This window comes from Brienomyrus brachyistius, chromosome 14, assembly GCF_023856365.1.
Source record: "Brienomyrus brachyistius isolate T26 chromosome 14, BBRACH_0.4, whole genome shotgun sequence".
Taxonomy (NCBI): domain Eukaryota; kingdom Metazoa; phylum Chordata; class Actinopteri; order Osteoglossiformes; family Mormyridae; genus Brienomyrus; species Brienomyrus brachyistius.
The window spans coordinates 20,684,357-20,711,630 of NC_064546.1; the positions used below are offsets into that span (position 1 = coordinate 20,684,357).

At 39.2% G+C, this 27,274-nt stretch overlaps 1 protein-coding gene across 7 annotated transcripts in view; it reads right to left on the reverse strand.

Annotated features, from left to right (window-relative positions):
• The window catches only part of supt3h (SPT3 homolog, SAGA and STAGA complex component), a 90,724-nt gene that overhangs the window by 32,146 nt on the left and 31,304 nt on the right, over window positions 1-27,274 (reverse strand). For all 7 annotated transcript variants that reach the window (XM_048975509.1, XM_048975508.1, XM_048975514.1 and 4 more), the window contains one exon: window positions 9,380-9,464. In XM_048975509.1, coding sequence (XP_048831466.1) covers window positions 9,380-9,464 — 85 coding nt within the window. The remainder of the gene's footprint in view (window positions 1-9,379; window positions 9,465-27,274) is intronic.

Here is a 27,274-nt window from a genome sequence, read left to right on the forward strand (position 1 = left end):
GTGTTGCCATGTCTCACAATGGGTATTCTAGTTCCATTCCGTTTTTCACTTTCGGTACATTATTCAATAAATTACATGAGAATTTCAACATTCGATTATAAAATAGGCTTCGTGTTAATTATTTAGACCCAACTGTAGGCTAATGTAAGTGTTCTAAGCATGTTTAACGTAGGCTATGCCCAGCTATGATGAGTGTTAGGTTAGGTGTACTGTATCGAAATGCATTTCCGCTTCACGATATTTTCAAGGTTTTAAGATATCTTAAGAAGGTTATCAGAACCTAACCTCAGCTTAACTCGGGGAGCGTCTGTATATTCCTTAATTACTGAAATATTATATATATATATATATACATACACGCACACACACACACACACACACACTCTAGAGAGCACATAAGGCCTAAAATGTGCGCCACATGCTGAGGGAAATGTGGTTCACAGACTTTGTAGCATCAGTGAGGGTATTTCCTGTAAGTGCAGAAAGAACTTCAGCTTTAACTAACTTTTGGGAAACCTAAACTTCTTCCATTTAAAAAAAAAAAAAATTAAATGAATTTGGTCACTTTCATTTAAAAAAACTTGAACGCTTGAAGCTCCATTAAAATATAAAGAATTTTCAGCCTTCTGTAAACTGCCAAAAATGTAAATAAATTACGAATAAAAGGAACACAAAACATAAGCGTAAAAAGTTTTTTTTACAAGTTTACTGAAGGCTAATAGCCTTTAAGAGGTATGCATGCTGGTCTATATGGCAAGCAATCAGTTTCAATGATCAAGAACTTTCATCCTTCCATCCATTCATCTTCTATAACTGCTTATCATATTCAAGGTCACGGGGGTCCAGAGACCACCCCGGATACTATAGGCGAAAGGCAGGGAACAAGCCAGGATGGGGCGACACCCCATCACAGGGCCCACTCACACACCATCCACTGACACAGGCACACCTACAGCATGGGCAACCACTGTGCCACCATGCTGCCCATAATTAAGAAGTTATACCACATATACCATGATAAAAGTAAAGGCTTCATGCCACGAAAAAAATCTGTCTGAATCAGTCCAGCTCTGGACGCATGCTGAGACAAGCTGGAGGAACGCCAAAGCGGCAAGTATCAGGAAAAAAGAGAGAAAAAACAAGGTTTGCATTTTATAATCAAAAAATAAAAACAAAACCGTATCATTGCCCACAATATCTGGAATGTGAAACCACATGCAGAGACAAAATATTTTCCCCATGTTTGAGGCTTTAATGATGCAGTTTGTCGAGGGGTGTTATCACTGTTTTCCGAAACACAAAGTCCCTGATAGATGTACAGGGGAGGATCCAAAACAATGAGCTTCCCGTCAGATGCGGCATCAGTACAACATCAGGGAAATAAGAGCCTTACGCAGAGATGTGCACCAGGACACCAGACAGAGCTGCGCCTGCCAGTCTAAAGTTACTGGCATTTCTAAAAGCGGCAGCCTTAACGATCAGGTGAAATGAAAGCTGTTAACTCTGAAATGGGAACATGACCCTGTACGGCAGATCTGCTTTTGTCAATCTCAGAGTAAAACATAAGAGCCGTGAAACCCGGGTTTTTACACGTTTCAAACATTTATTACCAGAATATGAAGACTGGGGCAAGATAGATTATAAATACGCATTTTTCCTTAGACAGGCTTATATTTTGAGCAATTACACTCAGACTAAATGAATTAATTATCTGAATGGTGTTTTCTAAAAGATCAGTCTGATCGAATCACCTTTAGTCGCGGCTCTTGAACACTCGAGTCAGACTGACGTAAGCAGGGACAGGCTAAATGAATCCATTCTTACTGGACTAGTAATTATACTAATTAGGAAATGGAAAAGGGATCAGTTTTAATTAAACTTGGAGTGGAAACTGTAGCTTCACACCCACCAGTGACATGGGCTTGACTACGAGCCAAATTGCGTGTTTTGTTGGTATGTTCTCCTTGTGTGTGGATGTGCTTCTGCCAGGTGTTGCAGGTACAGTCCAAAAGCACGTGGCTAAGTGAACTGGTGTCCCTCAGTTCCCCATAGTGTGCGACTGTGTATCCGGCGCGACTTTTAAATCCAGGCCGTCCCCTGCCTTGTGCCCTGTGTTTTCTCGGACAGGCTGCAGGGCCACCGTGAACCTGTATGCGATAAGCAGTTCTGGAAAATGTATGAATGGCAAAAACTTACTGTAAAACAGGGCTTCTCATCTAGAACACCTTCATCTGTGTAGCATGATGTAAAAAGAGCAAAAGAGCAAAAACAGCAAGGAGACAAGGTGACCATATTCTCCTCAGTGTCCTGACCTGACCTCTTAGGAAGCTGTTCTATTGGGGATATTACAAAGCATCTTTACATCCATCAGACAAGGATCTTCCTGATTCGATTTTGGATTCTGATACATTGCTCAAGTCTAAACAGTTAGACAACAGAGAAAAGGTCGTTTTTGCCCAGCGTTATGTCACAGAACCCCCCAAAAAAATTGAAAAAACTTTTGAGTAGGAATTGAAATAACAATGAAAGCATTTGAACCTTTTTTAAAAAAATAAACAAACATATTGAGTTTATACTATAGTGTTACATGCAGCGAATCATTTGTGGCCATGCAGAAATAGTAGCTATGAACCAAACAAAGTACACTTGGTAAATTAAACAAGCCAATTTCTGCACCTGGCATTCTCAGAAAAGAATGGCAAGTCCAGCAAAGTCATTCAATAGTAGCTTGTCATGAAAATGCTTCTTATTTTTCCTTTGTGCGATGTTTGGGTTTCAGTCTTACACAAGGCCATGTGAGCAGTCAATCAAACTGAAGTCTGCAATACAGAATTGCACTGAAATCAAAAGCATTCAGGGCCAGCCGATGTCCAGATACAACCAGCACCTGATGAATAACATGTCGTTTTATTAATAAACAGTGATAAACTCAATAATTCCCTGTGGTCTAAACAGTATTCGAACTCTAATTCTGGCGACCGTTCCAGAGCAACGAAGCATTAAATGTCAGCTTAAGGCTAACAGGCCAGTGTTGTTTTACTTGGTGGAAAGGGAACCAGCGGCGTTGATACCTGAGAATATACAACTTGCTCAGAATATGGCCGATTAACGTTGAGAACAATTACGTGTAATAATGCACTGACAGAACGCAGCACAATGATGCCTTTTTGCAGCGGGTTTCACGCTCATGTGGCCTGCACATGGGCAACCGAGCGAGAATGCACCAACTATACAGAGCGTGTCGGTTTCACCCAAGCAGCACCAAAAGCAGTCGAACATAAATATGACTCAGGCTTAGTTAGCAAAGCTCATCAATCCAAAGATCAAAAATAAAGGAACATGGAAGAATTTTTGGTGACAAATACGTAGATATATTCAATGAAATGGTTCCGCTATGGTTAAAGAATAAAATTCTGGCCGGAAGATTGTGCTTCAAACTTCAGAATGGGTGATTTTTAAATCAAGAAACTGACCATGCTGCATATTTTTAATTGTATTTGCTGACCCGAAACAACAATAACTGAAATCTATCCGTAAACTACTGACTTAAAAAAAGTCACTAAAAATAATAATACTGATTTACAGGTTTTATACATATTTAACTGACTTTGCAATATCAATTAACCCCAACAAAGAAATAAAAGAACACAGACCGACCAAAAATAAGTATTAGATGGAGGCAGCTCAGAAAAGTGTGGGTACAAAGACACCCCCGAAGAGAAAACATAATACAGAACTACTGTGCATTGATAGTTGCCAAAATTATATTAATATCTACAGAATCTAATATTGGAAACACTTATGCCTCATGCATCTGTGACTCAACCTCTACAAGCTGAAGGATCCAGTGGGAAGACGCTAAAATCATAATCTACCTATAATATGACACTAGAATTAATGAATGATGCCACTGAAGTAACGACAGGAATGAACACTAGGTGTCAGTGTAATGATCTCATGAAGGAGCTTTTTCCAACCCACAAGCTACCTACAGAATCATTTCTTTTTGTAGAGGTGTCTGGAAGGACTCTACTTTCTCAGCTGATAAACATGGCTGATTTAGGGAGTCTGACAATAAAGGTACACTGTCAAATGACGTAATGGACGAAGTGTAGAAATAACGCATTTCAAAGACTTAAGTAAAACTGGCTTGTCCTCAAGAAGAGAGAATGTATAAAGCTCTTGTCGTCTTTGCTAGTACTATATATATATATATATATATATATATATAAATAATACAATATAATATAATACAAAGGACAACCTGAGGATATGCAAATACCCTAGCCACATCACCCATGTGACAAAGTAACTGCCTCCCCCACCCCACTCCACCCCACCCCACCCGCCACTCCTGGGCAGATTTGCGATGTTCTAAGTTTTCTCCATTTGGAGATGATGGCTCTCACGGTAGTCTGCTGGAGTCCAAACATTTGAGGATGCTTAGTACCCTTTTCCTGACTGATATATGTCAATTACTTTCATGCTCAGGTCTTCAGTAAGCTGTTCTGATCGAGGCCTGGCGTGCTGCTGCTCCTTGCGACCTCGTATCCAACTCCATTCATTGCTAGAATGGTCCTTTTTAAGATATGGGTAGATTCATCCTGGCTGGCAGCAGCCAAACTTCCGCGTGTCCAGTTTAATTTAAGTCGTTAACATTTAGATTTGGTTCACTGGTTACTTTGCCACAGTGGTGACATGGGTGTCGGCGATTGACTTTACTCGATGAAACTGTGTTTCGGGTTTCGTCCTTTGTATTGTCCTAAATTTATTTAGAGATCAGAAACAAGACAGTGTTATGAGTAAGAAAGACAGAGGGTATGCTGTGTCACACAGCAGCAAACGCAGTGTACTTTTAGCTACAAGTACCTTACTCCTGAACTTAACATGCCCTTATACAGGAGCACTATAAGGTCATTGCACCACATCATCTACATGTAGGTGATTCATGTGGCATAAATCATGTAACCGGGAGTCAATAAAATATATTTCCCTGATTTCTTGATAAATAAGTTTTCCAGCACAACTATTCTTTCCAAAAATAATTACCCAGGCGGGGGTATATGGCAATTTATGGAACGCACACCGCGCTTACACACATGCACAATGTGTCATCTATGTTGTCATGTTCACAAACACAAAACAATCGAGGAGGCACCCGTTACTGTGAGGCACCAGAGGGATTTCACGACACCAGGATTACTGTGACAATACGGTGTGCTGCCTTTGTTGGAAGAATAAGAGGTAGGGGCGTGTACGCCGATGTGAATCATGGCTGACCCGAGGATTGCGCTTTGCCAAACGGAGATCAAGACGCACACCCAAGGCCAGGACCACAGCACGCCGTAGAGGTGGAATCCCCCTCCCGTCCCTCTATCTGTGTGTTTCGAAACCAAATTTCAACATCTGCTCATAACATACCACACAAGCATAAGGCTAATACCGAAGACAGATAAGTGAACAAGTAACTAAACAAACTTCAGCCATGCATTTAATCATGAGGGTAATCCGTTCAAACCCCCAACCCCTGTCCTAGATGAATTGTCAGAAGATGGATGATAATCCTTCAAATCTATTCACACGGCTAAGACGTTTATTACTATAATTACTCTGTGTTTTCCAAGCGTGAATTGGTGAACCGGGCACATCGTAAACCTTGAGCCAGGGGTTTTCAAGTCAGCTGGTTCCAATATGAGGATCACGCGTCGCTTTGCGGTTTTGCACACTGCCACACAGGCTTGGGGGTATGTGTGTGTGTGTGTGTGTGTGTGTGTGTGTGTGTACTCCAACCCGCTCCCTTGGAAGTGACGACCCTGGAGCGCGTGGTGATCCCTCCCGGCGCAGCGGTTCCCAAGAAGCCTTTGTGCGGCACGCTCGCCGACTACCGCGGATTAACTCCGTCTCCCTCCCCGAAAATCACCCCGTCGGCACGGTGCGTGGAGAGAACTGCGGAGAAGCAAAACGGTGACTGTTTAAACAAGCCCATAAATGAGGCCCGTGGCAGGAGGCTTCTCTTCACTGAGTGGTAGAGCTGGGGTTCCAACAAGAACATGGACGAAGGCATTTTCATAGTCAATGTTCTGCAAGATTAGCATGAACTGAAGGCTTAGCATGGGGTTGACCTGCAGCAGTGCATAGAAACCCAAAACCTCCACTCCAACAAACCATTACTCCCCACTGCCATTCTCATATTTTACTTAAATGAAAATGAATGCTTCGGAGATCGAGACCGAGTTCAGTTTTAAACTTCATTTCTCTGCCATCGCTGTGGTTTTTCATTGATTTCTTCGTCTTCTGTTTGATATATTTCTCATATACACCCTCAGGGGCAGCTACTTTTAAGGAGAGTTTACACATATCTGCAGAGATAAAATTGAGGTTCAATTTGGCACTTTAATGTATGCCTTATGTATGCCATTAATGTCATGTAAATATTAAAGGAAGTTTTCTAATTTAGTATTTGCATTTACTAGAATATCTATGCAAATACAAAATTAAGTAAGCAATGACCACAATTGTCATCCACAGTCAATCCTCAACAGCTTCCTAAATTGTACATCAATTAAGGGGCTATCAAAACACAGCTACGCAACTGTGCTGGAAGAGGAAGTAAAGGAATCGCCTAAAATTTGGCGGACTGCAAGATGGAAACAATCTTTTCACTAACCCAAACATTCAAAATCGCCATGCGCTATGTGACCGTGTGTGTGTGTGTGTGTGTGTGTGTGTGTGTGTGTGTGTGTGTGTGTGTGTGTGGACCTAAGCAAACCGGGGCACACTTTGAACACAGGGTGACAGGACAGAGAGATACATTTGCAGGCCATCTGGGAAGAATTTATTGTGTAATTCGGTTTATTACCGCTGCGGTCTTCGCCTAAGTAGCATGCACACAATTATAGTCGACTCGGCACGACTACACCTGGCCTAGGCTAAGAATAATAAACTCAGGGAGAGGAAACAAGGAATTAATTTAAGGTTATCACCATCATGCTCTGTTTAATACTTACCGGTCCAAAATGCCACGCACTTACATTTGCGTATAAATAAATACCTTTCAGGAATGGATCGAACGAAAAATAAATATCATCAATGACAAACATTATTTCAACAAATTATTCTAAACTTGTTCAAGAATTATTTATTCAGACCATCATGTGACAGGATTAAGACTAAATATATGTAAATGACATTTCTATATATATGTGGTGAAGGATATTTATTTGTCTTTCGATACACTACCCTGACCCGACCCGATGCTTTACACATACTGGAGATACAGCTAAAAAAAATATTCAAGTAAAAGTCCAAATACACTGAGTACAGAAATTTCAATTTCCATAAATGCGTTTTTTGCAGTGTGCATTACTTTTATTAATAATACATCACAGAGGTCTAACTTGCTCTATCAAACATTAACATATTAAAAACACTACAAAATGTAGCATTAAGATAAAATGTCAATGTATACCATGCATTACCACAATATCGACATGCAACAGTTATTCATCGGTGGGGAACAGATCGTAAATTATTTCTGCCTTTCCAGCGTTTGGCAAGTGGGGCCCAGAATGGTTTTTAGAAGTACTCTCCCCCCTTTCGACATCTGACTGGAAATAACACTGCTATAAATCTGTCTAGAGCTGGCCACTACTGTCAGGATATATAGGGTGGCCAGATGACAGTTAACATTCATACATTAAGTGAACAAGACAAGAGAGTCCACTTCCGCATGTGATATACGGATGGTGACTTCTTTCTTAGCCAGAAAACCAGCTGTTAAATGTTTTAATATCAGGAAACAGATGGCAATGGAGTATAAGTGGAGAAAAAAACACTGTATAGACCAAAAGGCAGGTTATATTTGCTTCCAATGCACAGATATTGTCTCAAGTCCTACACAAAATTATGCGTAAGTTATAGGCAACAATTAGTATTAATAATTAGTAGCGCTTTAATAGTCTTTAGTAAAGAGTCTTTTGCAAATCCGGCCTACTGATATTGACACTGAATAGCAATAAATATGTTTTACTATGAGCTTCTATGTGTCCAGTGAGTTCCAGTGAGAAATCCTGAAGGTGCATGTTAGTGTGTCACTTGGCTGGGCAGTCCGCCTACTATACAAGGCACTTTCGTTTCGTGATGCAATTCAGCCACAGGCTGAGCAGAAACAACATTTCACACGGGCTGCGGTCAATGGAAGCCCCCGTTTCCGTGGAGCTGAAGTATGCCTGAGATACGATCACGTAAAAAGCCGCGGAGATGTTTTTGATGAAGGTGAAAAAAACACCGTAAACAAGTTTGACGTCAAGAATCATGCTGAGTGAGAGGGGAAAAAAAAAGTTTGAGAAGGAAATACAAATATTATATTAGTGTTAAACCATTACTGCTCTCCTGTGCAACACACAAGGTCTCCACTCTTAGAGAAGAAGTCCACCTTCCCACATGTTAGAGGTCAAAATGATAAAGAGATGATTTCCTTCAAGCGAGGGCACATGATATGCTTTAGGGTCAAAGGTTAAACAAGCTACATGTGTCGGAGCTTGCTACTTGACCTCGGACAGATAATTCTCCCTGAAGTAGCTAGAAAGTACTTGGAAGGAGTCGGGTGGCCCCTTGCAATAGACATTACCACCAACCGTATAGCGCAGATTGTTATGACATTTTAATGACTTTTTGAGATACTGTTCTTCCAATGGAGAGAACCCCACGTACATGCCTGAAATGGAATTATTCAAATTCAGTCCGTAGTTTTATAAAGGTAATCAAACTAATGCAACAATTGTAGGAAAAAAAAAAAGTTTTCTGTTAAATGTTTTCGGTTTTATGACAAATGAACATATATACATATATTCATACCCATCTGACACATGAGCGAATTGCTTTTTGATAATTTCGGTAATTTGAGCAATTTGTATGTTGTACAAGTGAAAAGAAGTGCTACATAAATAAAGCTATTATTATTTGCATTACAACTATGTAGACATTCACTTCGTAAACAAGTCCATGCAATTTCAATCTTCATTGTTTTCCTATAGATAGGGATACGCTGAATTATTTATCAGGCTTAACTGTTGTACGTGGTTTGCTTCATATACGGTTGCGTGCTGTTATTTAAAGAGACCTAGACAATCTGCGCGACTGTTCTGCTTTGTGAGCAGGAACACACAACAGTCCCCAACGGAGTTCTAACGTCACCGCGTACGGCTGAACTGGACACCAACTCAATGGGCAGCGTATGTTTTCTCTGAGCACAGCAACCATATTGTGACACACCCTATGGAATTAAGACAACGAACATTTGATTGCCAAGCAAGAAAAATGTAGGAAAACTAAGGTTAATATTGCCAGGGTTTGTAATGTATGTTCGCGTGTTATTTACCAAATTGACGAGCTGAGTGTGTACAATGTCTTCCACCAAAGCTGCAGTTTCATGCAGGGGTCTGCGAGCATCACCCAAGGCAAACCTGAAACACACACAAAAAGCTATCAAAGAAAGATCATCCATATTGCCAATATGATTCATATTAAATAAAACTGGAAGATACATGAAAATCTTGCAATTCCAATTTAGACAGACAGTGGTCAATAAGCAAAATCTGATCTAAACATGCACTATTAACACGTGCTCCGGTTCTGGAATTAAAGAATGTGTAAAGTGGAGCAGAAACCCAAAAGCACTTCTGCTTGAAAACACAAAGGAACCATTTTCAGTGTTAAATTCTGTGTAAGAAAGGAATTATCGAAGAATTTAAAAGAGAGGAGTTTCATCCCTATTAAGTGAGATTTACTTCGGTCACATCACTGAAACTACAGAGAAACATTATTTGTGGGTAATAATTTAAAGAATAAAATGAGTGGGCGTCATCCACTTTTCCATACAGATTCTTCATTTAATAATGTTGCTAATTTTCTCATTCGGCTTAAGCTTTGATAGGACAAGTTATAATATAGTTTTATATATTAGCATGTATATTCAGGTGTGCATGTAACCGGTGCATAAATATGCACCAGTCATATAAAGTGATGTGTGGGGTGCAGATGTGTGCTCATTGTATGTGCATTCCAGCTGTAATCACGAAAAATGACAGTGCATTTTAACTTTGAAATGAGCAGTTCATTTGTTGTATAAAGGTTAAAATGCATTGTGATTTCTTGTCATAACAGTGCAAATGCATATAAAGCACGTACTGTCGCTGCCTCGCGTATCACTTTATATGACGAATGTGTACTTGCACACCAGTTTTGTGAATCCGTGCTTACATTTAAATTCATGTCCTTTACACAGTGCAGAGGCTTCTAACTACAACCAAAACCACAAAACTCTATACAGTCCCAAATCCACATCTGTAATGTCTCTTCTACCTGCTTCCTCTTTTCGTCTTTGCAATCAGCTTTTTTCTTTTTTTAAATGACTTTTCCCACATTTGCCATGCCAAGCTTACTCACAGTGTGAGGGCTTAGTTATGAATGCAGTGGTTGCATCCAATAGAAACTAAAACCACAGCAAGGCCACAGACACTTTCCTCTGACATTGATGACACCGAGGGTATCAGAACACATCAATAATTAAAAATAAAAAAAAAAATGCCTGAAAACCAACTTGACGGTTCATTGACAGTTCCTGGCATTCCTAGAGACAAGAACTTCAGGGAAAACAGTCTGAATGTAATTCACCTGATAGGCTTTACAGTTTTTTTTTTTTTTTAAACATAAAACCAGTTTTTCATTTTGCTACTTTGTGGGATGTGGTATTTAAACAGTTTTACTTGAAGCTTACGTAAAATACTCATAAAATAACCCGGACCCAGAGCATTATGCCAAAAGTATTTATTAATTCATCATGTGTCCCTTAAATTAATTTTTAAATAAAATGAAAATTTGGTTCCAAATCTTACGTCTATACCAATAAAACACAAGTCTATGCCAACATTTGGGGAAATACAAAATATTTTAATATTTAACCATTTTATTTTTCTTCCTGAAAATGGTCTACCTATAATAAATAATGGTGCGCACTCAAGTCTGAATTACGTTAAAAAGTTAAACCACAATTCAGCAAGCAAGAAAACGTTTTCAATACATGAAACAAAGCCATCGCATGCATCTGGATCTATTAGAGTCTTTTAACACCGGCTGACCCAAATACTCAGGAACCGCATACAAGACAGAATCACTTCCCAACAAGCTCCTACTGAACACTGCCCTTAAAGCTACTCGTAGCACTAAACAAAGGAAACAGGACCAGCTTAATCCATTTTTAATGCAGCCACCAAAGTCTTGCATGCAGGAGGAGATTAATACTATAGGGAAAACCTGTCAAGCACATGGGCTGCTACACACAGATAAGATGGTGCCTACAGTATTTATCTCTGTTCGCAATTTATCGTGTCTCTAAATTGACCTAGTGACTATTTTTATTGCTCAACAAAATGTTTTTGTACTTCTGTTATAATTCACAGTCCCACCACTGAGCGATCTAATTTAATAATTACACATGCCTTATAATAAAATGTATATTTTTTACAACCATTTTCTCAGCAGTAGACTGGATGAACACAGATGTGACCATCTAGTAGAATCTAACTATTCTTGTAAATAATATTAACTGGAAAAATACAACTAAATGAAAGATACGCTTTACGGCTGAACACAGAGATCACCCCCATAATCCTGTCAATTAACTTTTATTACATCCCAGTTTGGTTTTTGTTCTTCACATAAATAGATTTCAGTGTAACAGATCTAAATCACTTCCAGAGGAAAATCTATAATTTAATCCAGTTACATAAGTCGTTCCATTTGTTTAGTTACAAAGAACTTCAGTTCTGACCAGGAAACTATCGAGACAACAGTCTTTCTAGAACTAGTTGACTGGACAATGATCAATCATTTTTCCCCCTCTGAAAAATAAGGAAAAGCTTTTCCTGTAGTCTCAACAATGCCTTCAACTTCATGAAGTTCAGTTTATAGGGCTAAAGGAAACTGTTTCAGAGCCCCATCAAAGTCTTTGATAAATGTAATTAGAAAGAATGGAAAGAAACAATAAAATGTATCACATACATACTGCAATAAACAGGAATATAATCGTGCACATATGGTGCAGGGTGCACAAGTACCCATGGGTCTCGCCTTACTTGTACGACAACTTTTCATGGGATATGCAGGCATGCAATATATAAACGCACACAAATATAAATGTATCACACATACTGTGATAAACCAGACTACAATACATATACGGATATACACATTTGTGTGTATAATTTATATAATGTATATATAAAACAAATATTTTTAAAAACATAGTATGTTCAGCATCAAAAAATTTTAATTGTTGCAACTATCACCATACAGCATGGTTCATGTAAACCGCTAATTTCAGGTGACTCTCCTTAACGATCCCCCCAATTAAGCTGAAAAATTATTTTTACTCTCCTAGCCCAGTATATTTCCATTCCAGAATGCATCCGCAATGTGTGTCACCAAATGAGCTGCGTTTTCAGTTTCCAGGCTAATGTGCTGTTGCATCAACAGGGTGGAGCTGAACAGAACGTGGTCTAATTCAGAATCGTCAGCTACATAATTCTAACGAAAGTGGCAAAAGTTAACAGCAGACATAGTATTGGGAACAAAAGCCAAAGCAAACAATAGTTTGCTTTTTTATTCTTTTGAAATTATAGCCATCTTTAACATTCAGACGATATGCTTCAGAATCTGCCATGGCAGCAATCAAACTAGAGACAGCATGAGACAAGTACATTGGAAATGTTTTGAGACCTTTTGATTTTTTGAAAAAATAACACGACATTACATGGTTTCATTATTTAATGCTAAAACATTTCATTTAAACCATGCGATTATATCCTATAAAAAAAGCACACATATGTAACTGATTTTAATCTCTAAGCCATGTAACACTACCAGGAACCAACAGATAAAACAAATATAATTATATTTAAATGACTAATAGCACTGCTATAAAAAAATATATGGCAAGTTGAGTAAGTAAAAATAAATACGCTACATGAACACATTTTATATATATATAAAAAAAAACTATCAATGGAGTGTAGCAGGGCTGTTTCTAGCTATTGAAAAAAAATCAGGGGCTAAGTCAAGTTTAAGTCAATAATAATAATAATAGTCAAACATTATTTTTAAGGAAGATTGCCATTGGGGCTAAAATAATCGGGACTATAGCCCCGAGTGATCGGACCTAATGACACCCATGGAGTGCTGTCAAGAAGCATTTATATACTATTGTTGTATAATGTTTTTTTCCCCATATGTAAACTTCCATCCATCCATCCATCCATCTTCCAAACCGCTTATCCTCCTGGGTCGCGGGGGGTCCGGAGCCTATCCCGGAAGCAATGGGCACGAGGCATATGTAAATTTAAACAGCGAAAATAATTTTGGTTCCAAAATGCCTCCCACATGCAATTAATGAAGAGGATACATGTAACATAAATAAAAGTAATTAATAATTGCTCTCTTTACTGAAATATCATTTATACAGTCTTTAATCACTGAAGCAGAAATTGAGAAATATTACTTTATTCCCTATTCATGTTCCATACAATCTGCACATCACTCCTACTTAGGGGGAAAATCCATTTCAGAATTTTTGGAACATCTGTTAACAAGAATCACGCGGTACCATTCAAGTACACTTTGACCAAGCCCAGGTGATTTGCATAAAGATGATCAAAAGGGCTCTGTTAAAAGCATTCTGCCAAAAATCCTAAAATAAAATCTTCATCTTACACATCGACATCCTGCTTTTGGTTGACAGTCCAGAACAAAGAAGCAAAATTATGGAATTTTGCAAAACTAGAATTAGAATTTAGTGATCAGTGGTCATTGTTGACGCACCACAGCACACAGCGCGCAACGACCAAATGTGTTCTTTACATTTAATCCATATATGACATAGCGGGGGGCAGCTAATTCAGCACCCAGGGAACAGTGATTGGGGGCGGTATCTTGCTCAGGGTACCTCAGTGGTACCTTGCTGGTTGGGGATTCGAACCTGCAATCTTTCAATTACAAGTGCGCTTCCCTAACCATTATTGAGTGAAAAGAAATGCTACAGGCCAAAAATATTATCTTTAAGAAACTCAGGTGTGTTTGTATCACATTAATCTGTATATTTGGATTTCTACTAAACTGCACTAAATATAAAATGGTTTATGTGGGAGATCACAACTTGTCACTTTTCCCACAACGATAATTAGGCCTACTAATACTTGGGAAACATCAGAGGTCAACTGTCCCAACTATAATGTACATTAATGTGCAAAATATGACCACAAACGGATCCCAGCACAACAGTGAACTGGGCTGTTTAAAAATACCATAGCAAACTCCAAACCGACATCAAGGCTGTGTTGCACCAACACAAGACCACAGTAAATGGCAAAATTAGTGTGCACTTAGGAAGACACGCCCAGAAACCGCTCGTGCCACAGAGGCAATGCTGCTAATAAGGTAACGCTAACACTCAGACGTATGAGTAAACATTCGGCTAAATCACATCCTTCGAGTGGATCTTGGGAAGGTGAATTGCAGAGCTGCCCTCGGCCCAGTCACAATGCTGTAAAAATAGCATTCCTTCAATAACAGGATATGGTTGGTGTCCGTAATTTTGAAAATACGCACAAACAACATTTTAAAATCGACCACAGCTTCTGTTACTGAAACATTTAGAGGAGCCACCCAGAGCCCCCCACCCCATGCCAGTCCCACTAGCTCTAAAGTTCGTTAACCATATTTTCCCCCCATAATGAAGGCAGTTTTCCAAAATGATCCTTGTAAACAAAGGAATGTGCTTAGCTTTAATTAATCGACTGCACGCAATTAAAACTGGAGAGAATTAAGCCTTTACTTCTGGAAACCTCCCCATAACTCAGCAACACAATGTCAAGTATGCAAACATTTAGGTTCAGCTGGGAGCAGGTTTTGTAAAGAAATTAGAACAGACATGGAGGGTCACCTAGAAGTGTAGTGTATGGATTTACTTGTGTTTAACAGTACAAAAAAATCCATTGTAATATCTAAAATAAGTAAGATAGACCAAGTAACCTTGGTTATGTTCATGGATAACGTATAACAAGAGTCCGCCACATTTTATCAATACCATTCTATGTCCTGGTTGAAGGGTAGGGTATAACCATAATGTTTTTTTTTTGTGTGGCAATTGCAATAAAGTTAATATATGGAGTAAAATTTCACCACCTCTAAAGGGATTTATTGAGTGCATTTTCCATTGGGTGCTCAAGAAACAATCACGCTCATGAAAACTGCAAAAAGTATCCAAAATTCTTCTAAATACTGCAGTACTGCACGTTCATTCAATTCACCTGACGGTTTATGAATCATATAAAGCACTAGGCCCTAATTCTCTCGGACGCAGATCGGATGCCTGATCCCTGAACCATTGCCCTAACATTGTCCCCAAAATGGCTGACTTTTTTTTGTCTGACATCCTTATCGGTGCAGTAGGAAGCTGACATATTTCTGTAATTATGCTGTCATATAGATCGCAGTTCTGATCTGAGAGCAGCTATGTGAGGAAAATATGCAACAGCACATCCCAGTTGCTGCAAGAGCGCTTCAGTGAGGAAAACCTCTTGCTTGGACATGGTTTCATTTCAGCCACATCGCAACCACAGATGCCACACCGGCCAGTTTGAAGCTACTCAGCGTAGTGTCAGTGCAGACTGAGGGACCAGGATAAGCAGTTGGCTGTGGAACCATGGATGATGACTGATGATTTCTTTCAAATTTGCCCTTTGCACAAGTATGGTAGTATACCTACATTGCCATGTTACTTCTCACATATGTCAATATGCTCTCCTTTGAGACACATATGTACAGCTGAGAGAGAAGCTTGGGGTCCAAACATAGGTTCAGGACATTTATCTAGCACCAGCCCAAAACATCTCATTAAGGGCCTTGCTGAAGAACTCCAACGGCTGTATAACCATTCTGCCGAGGATACAATTCGAACCTGCGCCCTTCCTATCACCAGCAGAGAGGCAAACTGCTCCTTGGATGGATTCTGAACCACATGAAGTCACAGCAGAAGACAGGCACAGAAGCCGGTTATTCTTCAAGACGTGGTGTGGGTGGATGAGAGTATAAGGTGGGAAGTAGGGAGAGACTGGGGAAGGTCAGGCCACTCAGACGAGGCGACGGCAAGGCCCCACCCACCTCTCTTTGCATAGTCGGAGACAGCCTGCTTCCCCAGTGTTGGGAAATAAGACCCGAGTAAAACCACATCCTAAGCCACAGGTGGCTCAGCACCTGGCTGGTACCACGAACAGGATGAAAGACTCGCAATAAAATTTGCTAATGCCAGCCATACATCCTCTATATTTGAGTACAGCGCTTTACCTAACAAAAACATACGACAAAAGGTGCTCATATGACATTTGCAAAGGCTGACCACAAATGGCACATGCTGCCTCATCATATCGACAATGGACTTATTTGATCTGGCCGCATCCAATAGGAGAAAACACTGCGGCAGCCAATTTCGGGACATGCTGTGAGAAACAATTATTAAGCTCAATCCCTCTGTATACATACTAAGTACAGCCAAACCATTTTCTGCCTGCACTTCTTGTACTCCAAATTAAGCAGACACACGTGTCTGTAAAGACTGGGCTGTTCCTCACCTGACAACAGTGAAAAGGCTATGCATTCTAATTAGAGCTGCGCGATTCTGGAAAAAAAAAAACGTGAATCGCGATTTTTTTTTTGCTTACAATTGAGATCACGATTCTCTGCAACCATTTGTTTTGTTTTTTTTGTCTCAAATGTAACGTTTATTACACTCATTAAAGTGCAAAGGGAAACGACAAAACATGACTGTGCCAACACGATTGATCCAGGGATTGATCCATATAAATGTCTGACAACAATAAGGAAACATTCAAATGGTCGTTCAATTAGGGAAACCAAAACGGATACACCGAAAGTTCCAGTACCAAGAGTTCCAGTACCAAAAGTTCCAGTGGGGTACTTTATTGGGACTTTACGGTGGGATTAGAAACGCTTTCTTTCACGATCAGTTATGCAAACAGCCTGCCTCTGAAATGCAATACAAACGCCATCTTGAAAACAGTTGCGAACTAATAATAATAAATAATAATAATAATAATAATAATAAATAATAATAATAATAATAATAATAGATGTGTAGACAAATGAATTTACCCAAGCTTTAACTGCGATCTGGTCAGCAGAAGCAGAGATCAGGATAGCATACAAAGTAATAAAGTATTTTGTATAATATACTACACAGCATGGTATTGGAAAATTTGAGGCAGTGTTTCTCAACCCCGGGACCCCAAGACAGTCTACGTTTTTGTCCCCTTCCAGCTCCCAAGGGGGCAAAAATGTGGACTGTCTGCAGGAAGCTGGGTGGGAGTGAAAGCGTGGACAATCTGGGGGTCCGCAACCTCTAATTTAAGAACAGTCAAATGAACAAACAAACAAACAAACAAAGTGATACAGCAGATATCAAGATGTTCCTTACAATCAAAACGTTTCTTACTTGCACAATATATAAACAATCATGTGGAAAAGAAAGCACACATTCTGTCAATTGTAAGGTTTTTTTTCACATCAGGACATCATCGCAAAAAAAATCATCCGGTCCTTAGCAGGTCTTAAAATTAGGTAAACAACCTCAGATGAACAACAACACATGACATATTACACCATGTCATTATGTAACAAAAACAAAGCGAAAATGGAGAAACAGTGTGTGAAAAATTAAGTGCACCCTTACTGCTTCCATAGAAATTAAGAGGGTAAGTAACAGCCAGGTGTAGCTAATCAAATACACTTGATTAACTGATCATCAGCAGCTTTTTCCATAGAAGGAATTGCTACCATCTGAGACCACAATGAGTTTTTTTTTGTTTGTTCCATGTAGCAAAAGCCTGTGTATTGAGAGAACACCCATTTATAAATGTACCCAAACCGTCTCCCTGTTCCTGTGTCCTCCAGAGCGATTCCACATGCACAGGGGCCACGCTGACTTGCTTCTATGAGTCAGTAAAATCCGGGGCGGGCACAGTGAATCGTGGTAACCTCCTTGTCATGCAGCCAGCATCTTCGCCAACGTGGAAAGCAACCTATTATGGAATGATGTGACTAAAATCAAGCGGCCACATTTCTCTGTGAGACAAAGATACAGAGCGGTCCAGTGCGTCAATGGCATCAGGTGGTTGTAACCTTCTTCTAAAAGTACAGCACTGCTTCTGCCAGTGTTTCAAGCCCAGTCCGGGCCTCACGATTTACGCCAAAATCGCAAACTTGAACTGGCCTCAGATTTAAATACATATATTCAAGAACTAAAATGTAACGCGAAATTCACACATATATGCTGAAAGAATTTTAAAGCGCATCAAAAAAGATGCATAAAACAATGTTTCCTTAATCACTCTCACCTAAATACTGAGAGAGTCCTAGAAGTTTTAACATCGCAAGTGTGTGTATTCACAATGTCAGTTTTGATATTGTATCACTCACTCAAAGCCTAAAACAATAAACAATACTAATTACAACAGCAATAAAACTAATACTAATTATTATTGGTGTGACCAGAAATGCATTAATACAGAGCAATTCAAGACCAGATAGAGAAGTTTGGGTATGCAAAACCAACACTCTTTCAAATAAAGCTGAAAAAACTCTAAAAATACTAGAGTACAGCTGTTTGACATTTATTCCTTAGACCATAGCAACAATGTTTGGTTGGATCTGAAACCACAAATAGTAAAACCTACTCCAAATACGGCAAATCTAAATAGCAAATGCACACTTCAGCATTTTATGAGGGACATGGAAATTGGCGGCGAATTTGCTACCTCATTGAGCTTCAGAATGTTATGAATTGTGTCTGATTGAAGTGAGAGACCTGGGGTTCAAGTCCCAGCAGGCTTCACATTACAAGCTTCTCTAGGAAATGCTGTAGAGCAGTGTTTCCCAGTCCAGTCCTCAGGGACCCCCAGACAGTCCATGTTTTTGCTCCTACCCAGGTCCCGGTCGGTAGCAAAAGTGTGAACCGTCTGGCAAGGAGTTTGGAGGGAGCAAAAAAAATAACCGGCTGTGGGTCCCTCAGGACCGGATTGGGAAACATCACTGTAAAAACATGTTTAATTCTTCCAGTGAACAGTGGAGATGACCAACAGAAGACACACTACTGCACAATCCTGCTTAAGACTTATTTCCAGCAAAAACCGGTACAATCATAATTAATAAAAAAAAAAAAACTAGATTATTTAGTATATACTCAATTTTTGCATTTAAAATTGGTCATGGCTAATTAAAATCCATTTAAATTGTGTTTAACAAGAAAAAAAGGACAATTACGTATATCGGCAGTTACTGTAATGACAATGCCAAAAATAGGGGAGAAAAAACGTTAACAGCCGGTCCTAAAGGCAGATGTGAAATTGCCATTAAAGAGGAGTTACGTATTTATTTGGAACAATTCGTCATATTAAAGCAAATACTCATACAAAAAAGTGTTTATGGGACCAAACAGGGGAATGGGTGACACATGCAAGGAGTGGGAATTGTTTATGAGGGGAAAAACAGGCTTCTGGAGAACAATAATCAGCCACGGAAATGTCTGAATACAAGTGCAGTAGCTGTGCGGAGCATGTGAAGCGCAGAGGAGACCACAGGGACGGAGATGGTGCCCCCAGAAATCAACGGCAGCATAGAAAAAAAAGACATATATGATAGGGTGTTACAACACAAATGGATCAAGCTTAATGGACTAGACTGCCTAAGAAACTCCAGGAGAAATGATTAAAAACCACAAGCCCATAACAGTGACCAGATACAAACTCGCTCCTTTTGCCCAACACTAAGGACTCCTGTGCATTACCAAGATTACCCATTAAGTAGCAGGCTGATGTTTTTATTATTTTGCTCCTTTTTATCAGCAAAAAACTCAAGGCAGCCCACCTTCTGTTTAGCGCGATACGTCATTATTTGAGAAACAGATGTGCGCAGATTACTTGATTCTAGACAAACGTGGGGGTGTTACAGTTAAATCGAGCAACATGGGGAACATATGAAAACATGCATAATACTTGTTTGACTGCACCTGAAGGAAAAGGAATTATTGCTGATTCATCTTGGTTTTGGAGAAATTACTAGCTTTCTGTCTGCATATATAGTTTTTTCAACAGCTAGAAAAACCGTAATCTACCCAAGACATGATCATCATTTTAATTCCTGCTTATTACCATTGTGATGTCCAAAATGGAACAGCACATGTTGCCTAATTAAGTTATTAAAATTAGGGTTGCAGGCGATATCTAGAAAATTTGAAAGAAAATTGCCCAGCGGGTAGTGGGGATTCCCCACGATGAAATTTAGCTGCACATCTATATCCACGTTCCATTTCAAGGGATTTTGAAGTATTACTTCAAGGGGTAATACTTGATGTATTACTTCAAGGAGTCCACTCAGACATTTAGGTAAAACTTCATAAGAAATACTCTGTTCCCAGGAAAACTATGAAAACTTCAGAAACAACTTCAGATCATAAAGGCACTGGCTGGCCGAAAATATGTGAAAGACCAGAATGTACTGACAAAATGAGAGCATCCAATGTAAATGAGGGAGTCTCAGAATGCATTAATGCTCATGTGATACCAAGAGGTCAGATCAGCGGTGATTATGATCTTGGAACGTACAGACCATAATACAGGGAACACCCCGGGTAGCGCATCAGTGCATCCCAGGCAGGGAACAAAACATGTTTCTTCAAAAATCCTAAACATGTTGCATTTCTACTGTATATTCATTATTCAAAAATACAATAATCTAGGCCCATTCAAGCTATTTTACTCCTCATATAGTCTCAGAAAACCAAACCAAGGAAATTCCATGCTAAAATGTAGCATCTTACACTGAATAGCCAATACTGTTTTTTTATTTCCTCCAGCTTCCATTCCCTGTTCTGGGATGATGAACAAAGGCGAAATCCTATACAATAAATGAGCTTATTCTGCACTTGATTGCTGGAAGGAAGCCCGCCCTTGTTTATATTTGCATAATGCAATCATTTGTCTCCTATGAAAGCGAATGGAGAATGCCTACCCTTTTTTAGGACGACTCACGATAGCTAGCTACAAAGATTTCTGCTGATCGCTCAAGGTCAATTTCGACATTATCTAGGCGATTACTGCAAGATTCAGAAGCATCGTGGGATGCGTAAATACTGTATGAAACAATATCAAATTCTTTCACGAGACTGAATTTCTTGGCTAAATTTGTGTATAAAACAAAGACTGCTTTAAAAAAAAAGTGAAAAAAATTTAATTAAATAATGAAGAGAAAATGTCTAATGTCAGTCACCCTTCACTGCACTCAATAATATTGACATCTATTATTGGACACCATAAACAACAATGTGTCATGGTGAAGGTTATACTAAACACAATTAACTGAAGTCATACTCATTTAGTTTAATCCAAATATTTGTGCAAATATTGTAAAATGTCATTATATTCTAACTAATAACCACATTTGTGGCTCATTTGTGTACTCCTGCCTTCCGCTCCCGTGTCAGTCTAGCTAATGGCTATATACAGTAGCTAAGATACACATGTAGTGTTTTGCTAGAATTTGGTAAGGAGTCATGGTAACCATGGGATCATTTAACAGTATTCAAATATATATATATATATATATATATATATATTTCATTTTATTTTTGTTAAAAACTACATAGATCTCACTGGATATTATTCAGATTCACTGGAAAAAAAGCTGCAACATAATTTTTTTTTCATGTCATATGACCAATCGGCTGGTTCATGGGTGTTACAGTTGTAATGTATAGACCAAAAATGCGCATATCGGCCAACTTAAAGACAATTTCAATTGTAACAAAGGGCAAAAAAACTACACTGGGTTCCACAGCACTGTGAAAACAAGCCACCATCGTCCATCAAACTAAGATTCCTGACCTGAAAAATACTGTGCTTAACTGTAATTAAAATATCTGAAGCTTTCACCAAAAACAACAACCAGCATTCCATTGACTGACGGGGATGCATACAGTATTGCAGCATTTTTCTGCCACTGTTATTTTAGGTATAAATACTTTTCTGTTTTCTGTTAACAAATGTCCAATAGCTCAAACTCTGGAAGTGTCTGTAAATGAATAAATTATAACTGCAGTATCCGATTAAATTCAAAATTAAAAGAAACCCTGGTGCAGCAAACAGTGACCAAAATAGAAACATCAAATTTGCTAAGAGAGATGTCCTCTATATTACCTGACCCAAGTTCAAAACCTTCTAAGTAGTCATTAGACCATTAGCTAAGTCATAATATTCAAAACACAGAAATATTTCTCCTCCCCTAATCATCACAACACCATCTACTTCCTCAAAAAAAGATATTATTACATGCACCCCAAACAAATAAGTAATCCTCTGTATTTTCTATGAATCCATGGTCATAAACGAAAACACAGATTCTGTTTAAAGATGGAAAAACTAGAAACTAAAACAGTATGCAAAGTAGGAATCCTGATTTCCATATGACAAAATAAAAATTGAGGGTTTTTGTTTTGATAAGATAGATGATGTTCTCACCAGAATACACCAAGCCCTCATCCTCATTTTGTGCTATAAAAGAAAAAAAAAATCTAAGTGAATCATGTGCTGTTTTCTATTACGGAAGAAATATTGTTAAAGGCACCGCAAAGTAGACGTTCGCAACTGTTGAGTGCAGCCTGATGAATATGGAAACGCTAATGTTAGAGAAGATGATGGTAAGAATCTGGAGGCCCTAACAAAGATGACGAAGGGCAGCTAATGGGAAACGGCAATTTATGGTGTAGAGGGGCTGAAAGCAAGTCCACTGGCACATGGCAAGTAAGAATGCAGCAAGAGGATCGAGACACCTTGGGACGAGCATGTGGATCAGTGTGTCAGGATAGTGCGCCTGTGGCTGGATGGTCACTGGTTCAAATCCTATGGTTGGCAGAGTGATTTCACTGTATGTTATTAACCTTACATGCTGCAGGGACTGCCTGATCATGCTTTTTCGAAGATTTACATCAATTTGGATAAAAATGCCCACTAAATGAATAAAACGCATAATGCATTAAACAGGGATACACAAAGGCTGTGACAATGACGATAAAAAAAAAAAAACAACAACCCTGGTGACCTACAGATCACACCAGCCTAAAATCACAAGTATGTAGAAACACGGGAAGGTGGGAAGATGAAAAGCGACACCGAAACTGAACCATGCAGAATCACATGAAGAATTGATCAACCAATGAATAACCAGTAAGATCAATACTCCAACTTTCACAGAAACAGTGATTTAAAGAAAATATTCCTAAATGATATCTCAAGGCCCACTTCTTTAAAACTTAAGAGACACGCATTACATTTCACCAGAAATCATAAAGATGTGACTCGCACTTCTTCTGACTGCCAGCACTTTCATATGTTCCTGGGGGCTCCTTCCCTCAATCCTTTTATCAGACCACCGGATTTGCAGTATTAGGTACAAGAAATATATGTATTTTAAAAAAAAAAAAAAAGGAAAAAAATTAGAATCTCGAGAACTGGCTGAATGCCAGGTTCTTTACAGCGTCTTAAACTATTCCAATATCAATACACCAGAACTTTTTTCCAAACAAGGCAAATATTTAATAGCAATATTTAGCTGCAGTTCAGGCCAGTAGCCAAGAGCACTACTGCTCACCACAGACCTTTCATGGAAGAGTCCAGGGTCACCTTTACTGATGATAAGTTTCGATAAAGCCGCAGAAGCTCGGTGGGCAGAAGCTGATTCGTTACTCTAAATTACAGCCAAGACTTCTAAGAAGAATTTTAATGACTTTATCCTATTTTGGTTAGCGGGGCCGGCTGGGTGGTTTTACACTGCGGCCTCACACCTCCAGGGTTATGGGGTTTGAATCCCACCCAGAACTCCATGTATCTCTCTGGATTTTAAATGTTCTCCCCATGTTCACTAGATAGCCACCAAAATTGACCTAAGTTTGTGAGGGAGCCCAGCGATGGGCTGCAATCCCATGCAGGATACCCATTCCTGTCTCCCTATACCTCCTAGGTTAAGGTACAGGCTTCATAATCAGATGTGGGCAACAAATCAAGGAAGATGGATGGATGGAATGATTGATTGACACATTAATACAGTATAGACTTCTGACATTGTTCTCTTTAATGAATCTGCAAAACACTTTGTGTAACACTGTGTGCAGGGCTACCACTCCCTGGGTCTGTAATAAAAGTGAAAACCAGCAAAGCAAATTCTCAGAAAAAATGACTCAGAACATAAAAAAAAAAATTTGATGCAACAGTAATGTGGTAGTAATGGCCAGTAATCACATCTTTGTATATACATTACTTATCGATTAGCTATCGATTTGCCCGGTTACATGCAATGTTGGAATGGAACTGGACCTTTTAAGATGTGCTTTTAAATGGAGACCCCCCAGTGACATGTTTTACCTCTTACATGAATGTTTAAGTCATTATTTTTCGGAAATGTTTTGTGCAGTTCTGTAAATATGGGGAACAAGTAGCACCAATTGCTGAAACTGGAGAATAATCTCAAACATCGCACTGACCTGGGCTACTACAAAGCCAAGAACTGCGTAACCTGGCCAGAGCTCTGGAGGTATAAATAATGGGGTGGGGCAACCGTAGTTTTAAAATTTCAAGCAGTCATAATGCATTGTCTGAAATACACTTAATAAAACTGGTTGAAATTAAGCTACTTTTCCTATATAGTTTCAATTTGAAAAATCATCCATGACAAGTTACAGTTCTGCTCCATTCACTGTGGGCGATGATCAAGTTCCTGTTCCTGCAAACAAGTTCTTGTTTTGGCCTGCAAGTGGCTTCAATTCTAATCCACACATAATAAATGTATGTGTGGAAGCCAATGAAAACCGGCCAAAACATTCAATTATAGTGATGATTCAACTATGACCAAAAGGGGGGAAAAAAAAAATCTTGATCTTACTTGGCAAAAGCTCTAATGGAAATCATTGCAAAAATATAAACCTTTTCTTTTCTAAAGGGAGTCAATCTGAAGAGGCAGTATGACAACAGAACATCACTCCTCATGGAAATATCCTGCGTTTTAAAGTACGTCACAAATACAGTAATAAATAATTTAAAAGTGTGTCATGCACCATGAAGCACCAAGTTTGTCTTGAACGTAACACAAGCATTGTCACTCATTACCATTGTGCTGAAAGCCGATATAAAACAAATGTACCTCAGGTGTTTCGTTCGAAGACATTCTTTAATTTGGCTACCTAGTTAATCGACGCATTTCATTCGCGTTAACTGCAGCATATCGCCGTCTCGACAGGAGAATAAGATAACCCAGACTACCTTCATCGTGTCACATCAATACACCTGCATATCTAAGAAGGATGAATATTCAGTTAACCCAAAAGGAAAAGCATCAATACTGCCGCATACTTTGTCACATGTGCACCGAGATTAATGCATAAAAGTGGGTAATCTGAAATCCTAAATATTTCCAGAGAGCTTGTTATCTGACACTCCAGTGCTCTCACAAAAGAGATCCAAGGTCTGTCTGGACCTCACTCTCGAGATCAGCATAGACAGACCAGTTCTGATGATTGCACGTTACTGAATTATACGAATAATGTATCTGCCAATTGACATAAAATAGCCAGCTACGTCTTCAGAGTTCAAAGGAGAACATTAGCAGCCTGGAGACCATTTGACCGTTTTTAGTCATCCTGCAGTCTCAAAGCCACTATTTGCTTTTATTAACAGCGAGCATTTCTCGGGCCCAATACATTTACCGTAGCCGGGCTCAGGCGAAGGCTGCTTCTAAAAACACTGAGAACGTGCCAAAACCTCCAAGTACTGCCAGACTCCGCTGAAAGCAGACAGAAAGACCTAAATTACATCCAAGTGTGGTCCTTCTTAAAGCAACCACATGCAAATTCAAGCCCAAATATTAAATGAGTTAGGGCCAATGGCAATATTCGATGAGTATAAATAGAGTGTACGGCAAACTTGTGCAGTTCACTGGTCATACAAACAGTCACATACAAAATAATGTGGAGGCAAAGTCCCAGAAAGTGTTTCCTCTCAAAATAAAATGAATGCAATAATCATAGTCCTATTTTTACATGCTATTACATTGTTTTTTCCACATCCGAAATTCATAGTGACAGGGTAAAAATGTAATCAAATAACATTTATAGTTGCCATTCAAAATTAATCTCGTAAATTGCTATTCATGCGCGGCTTTTAGCTCTGTACTAGTTACCTCGTTTTGTTCCGCATGTGTACACTGACTTAGACTCCACAATCTGGACAGTCCAGATTTTGGGATCACTTGTTTGCGTCAGTCAGACAAAAAAACATTTCGCTTATTTAGTGCCTTTATATTGTTAGATGATGCACTGGCAGAATAAGAGAATGGTCTGCGTTCACATATAATGCAGATAAGCTGTGGTACCTTGTTAAAAAGTTTCCAAGCTGTATGATTATTCCCAGAATCAGACCAATATTCTTGTTCTTTTAAGGGTATCAAACTGGCATGCATTGATTTTCTCCATCCAGAAATTAAGTTTACTGTGCTAAGCATCACTTTTGACATGCAAGACGAGGTAGAATTACTTCCCTTGATTGTCTAAACCCCAAAATACATTCTGTTCATTTTAGGAGGGTCTGGAGGTCCACATACACACACACACACACACACACACACACACACACACACACACACACACACACACATACATACATACACACACACACACATACATACACCCAACACGTGTTTACAGGGGACATTGCCTTCCAGTACGTTTCTTAATTCGCCTCAGACTCCTGATGTTGTATTAAGTGTCCTTGCTATGACAGCAGCAAAAGTCGCTAAATATGACTTCAAAAGGCACAACACAGGGCCACTGGAAACAAATACAGGAGCCGCGTGTGATGGGGACGGGCAAATTCTGCAAGACCTTAAAAACAGCACAAATTTTAAAAGTAAATATTCTAAGCTGAGGCAGCCTCCTTTCTTGTTTTGCAGGAGTCGGTGTACTAAACCACACGCTGCACCAACTGCATGCTGCCAGAGGTGGTGATAAATAAGTTACAGATAGGGGACATTTTAAGATAAAGTGAAAATGAACAGGAATTAATGTTGGAAAACATCAGCAATTACAACAGGGATTTCGTACATATTT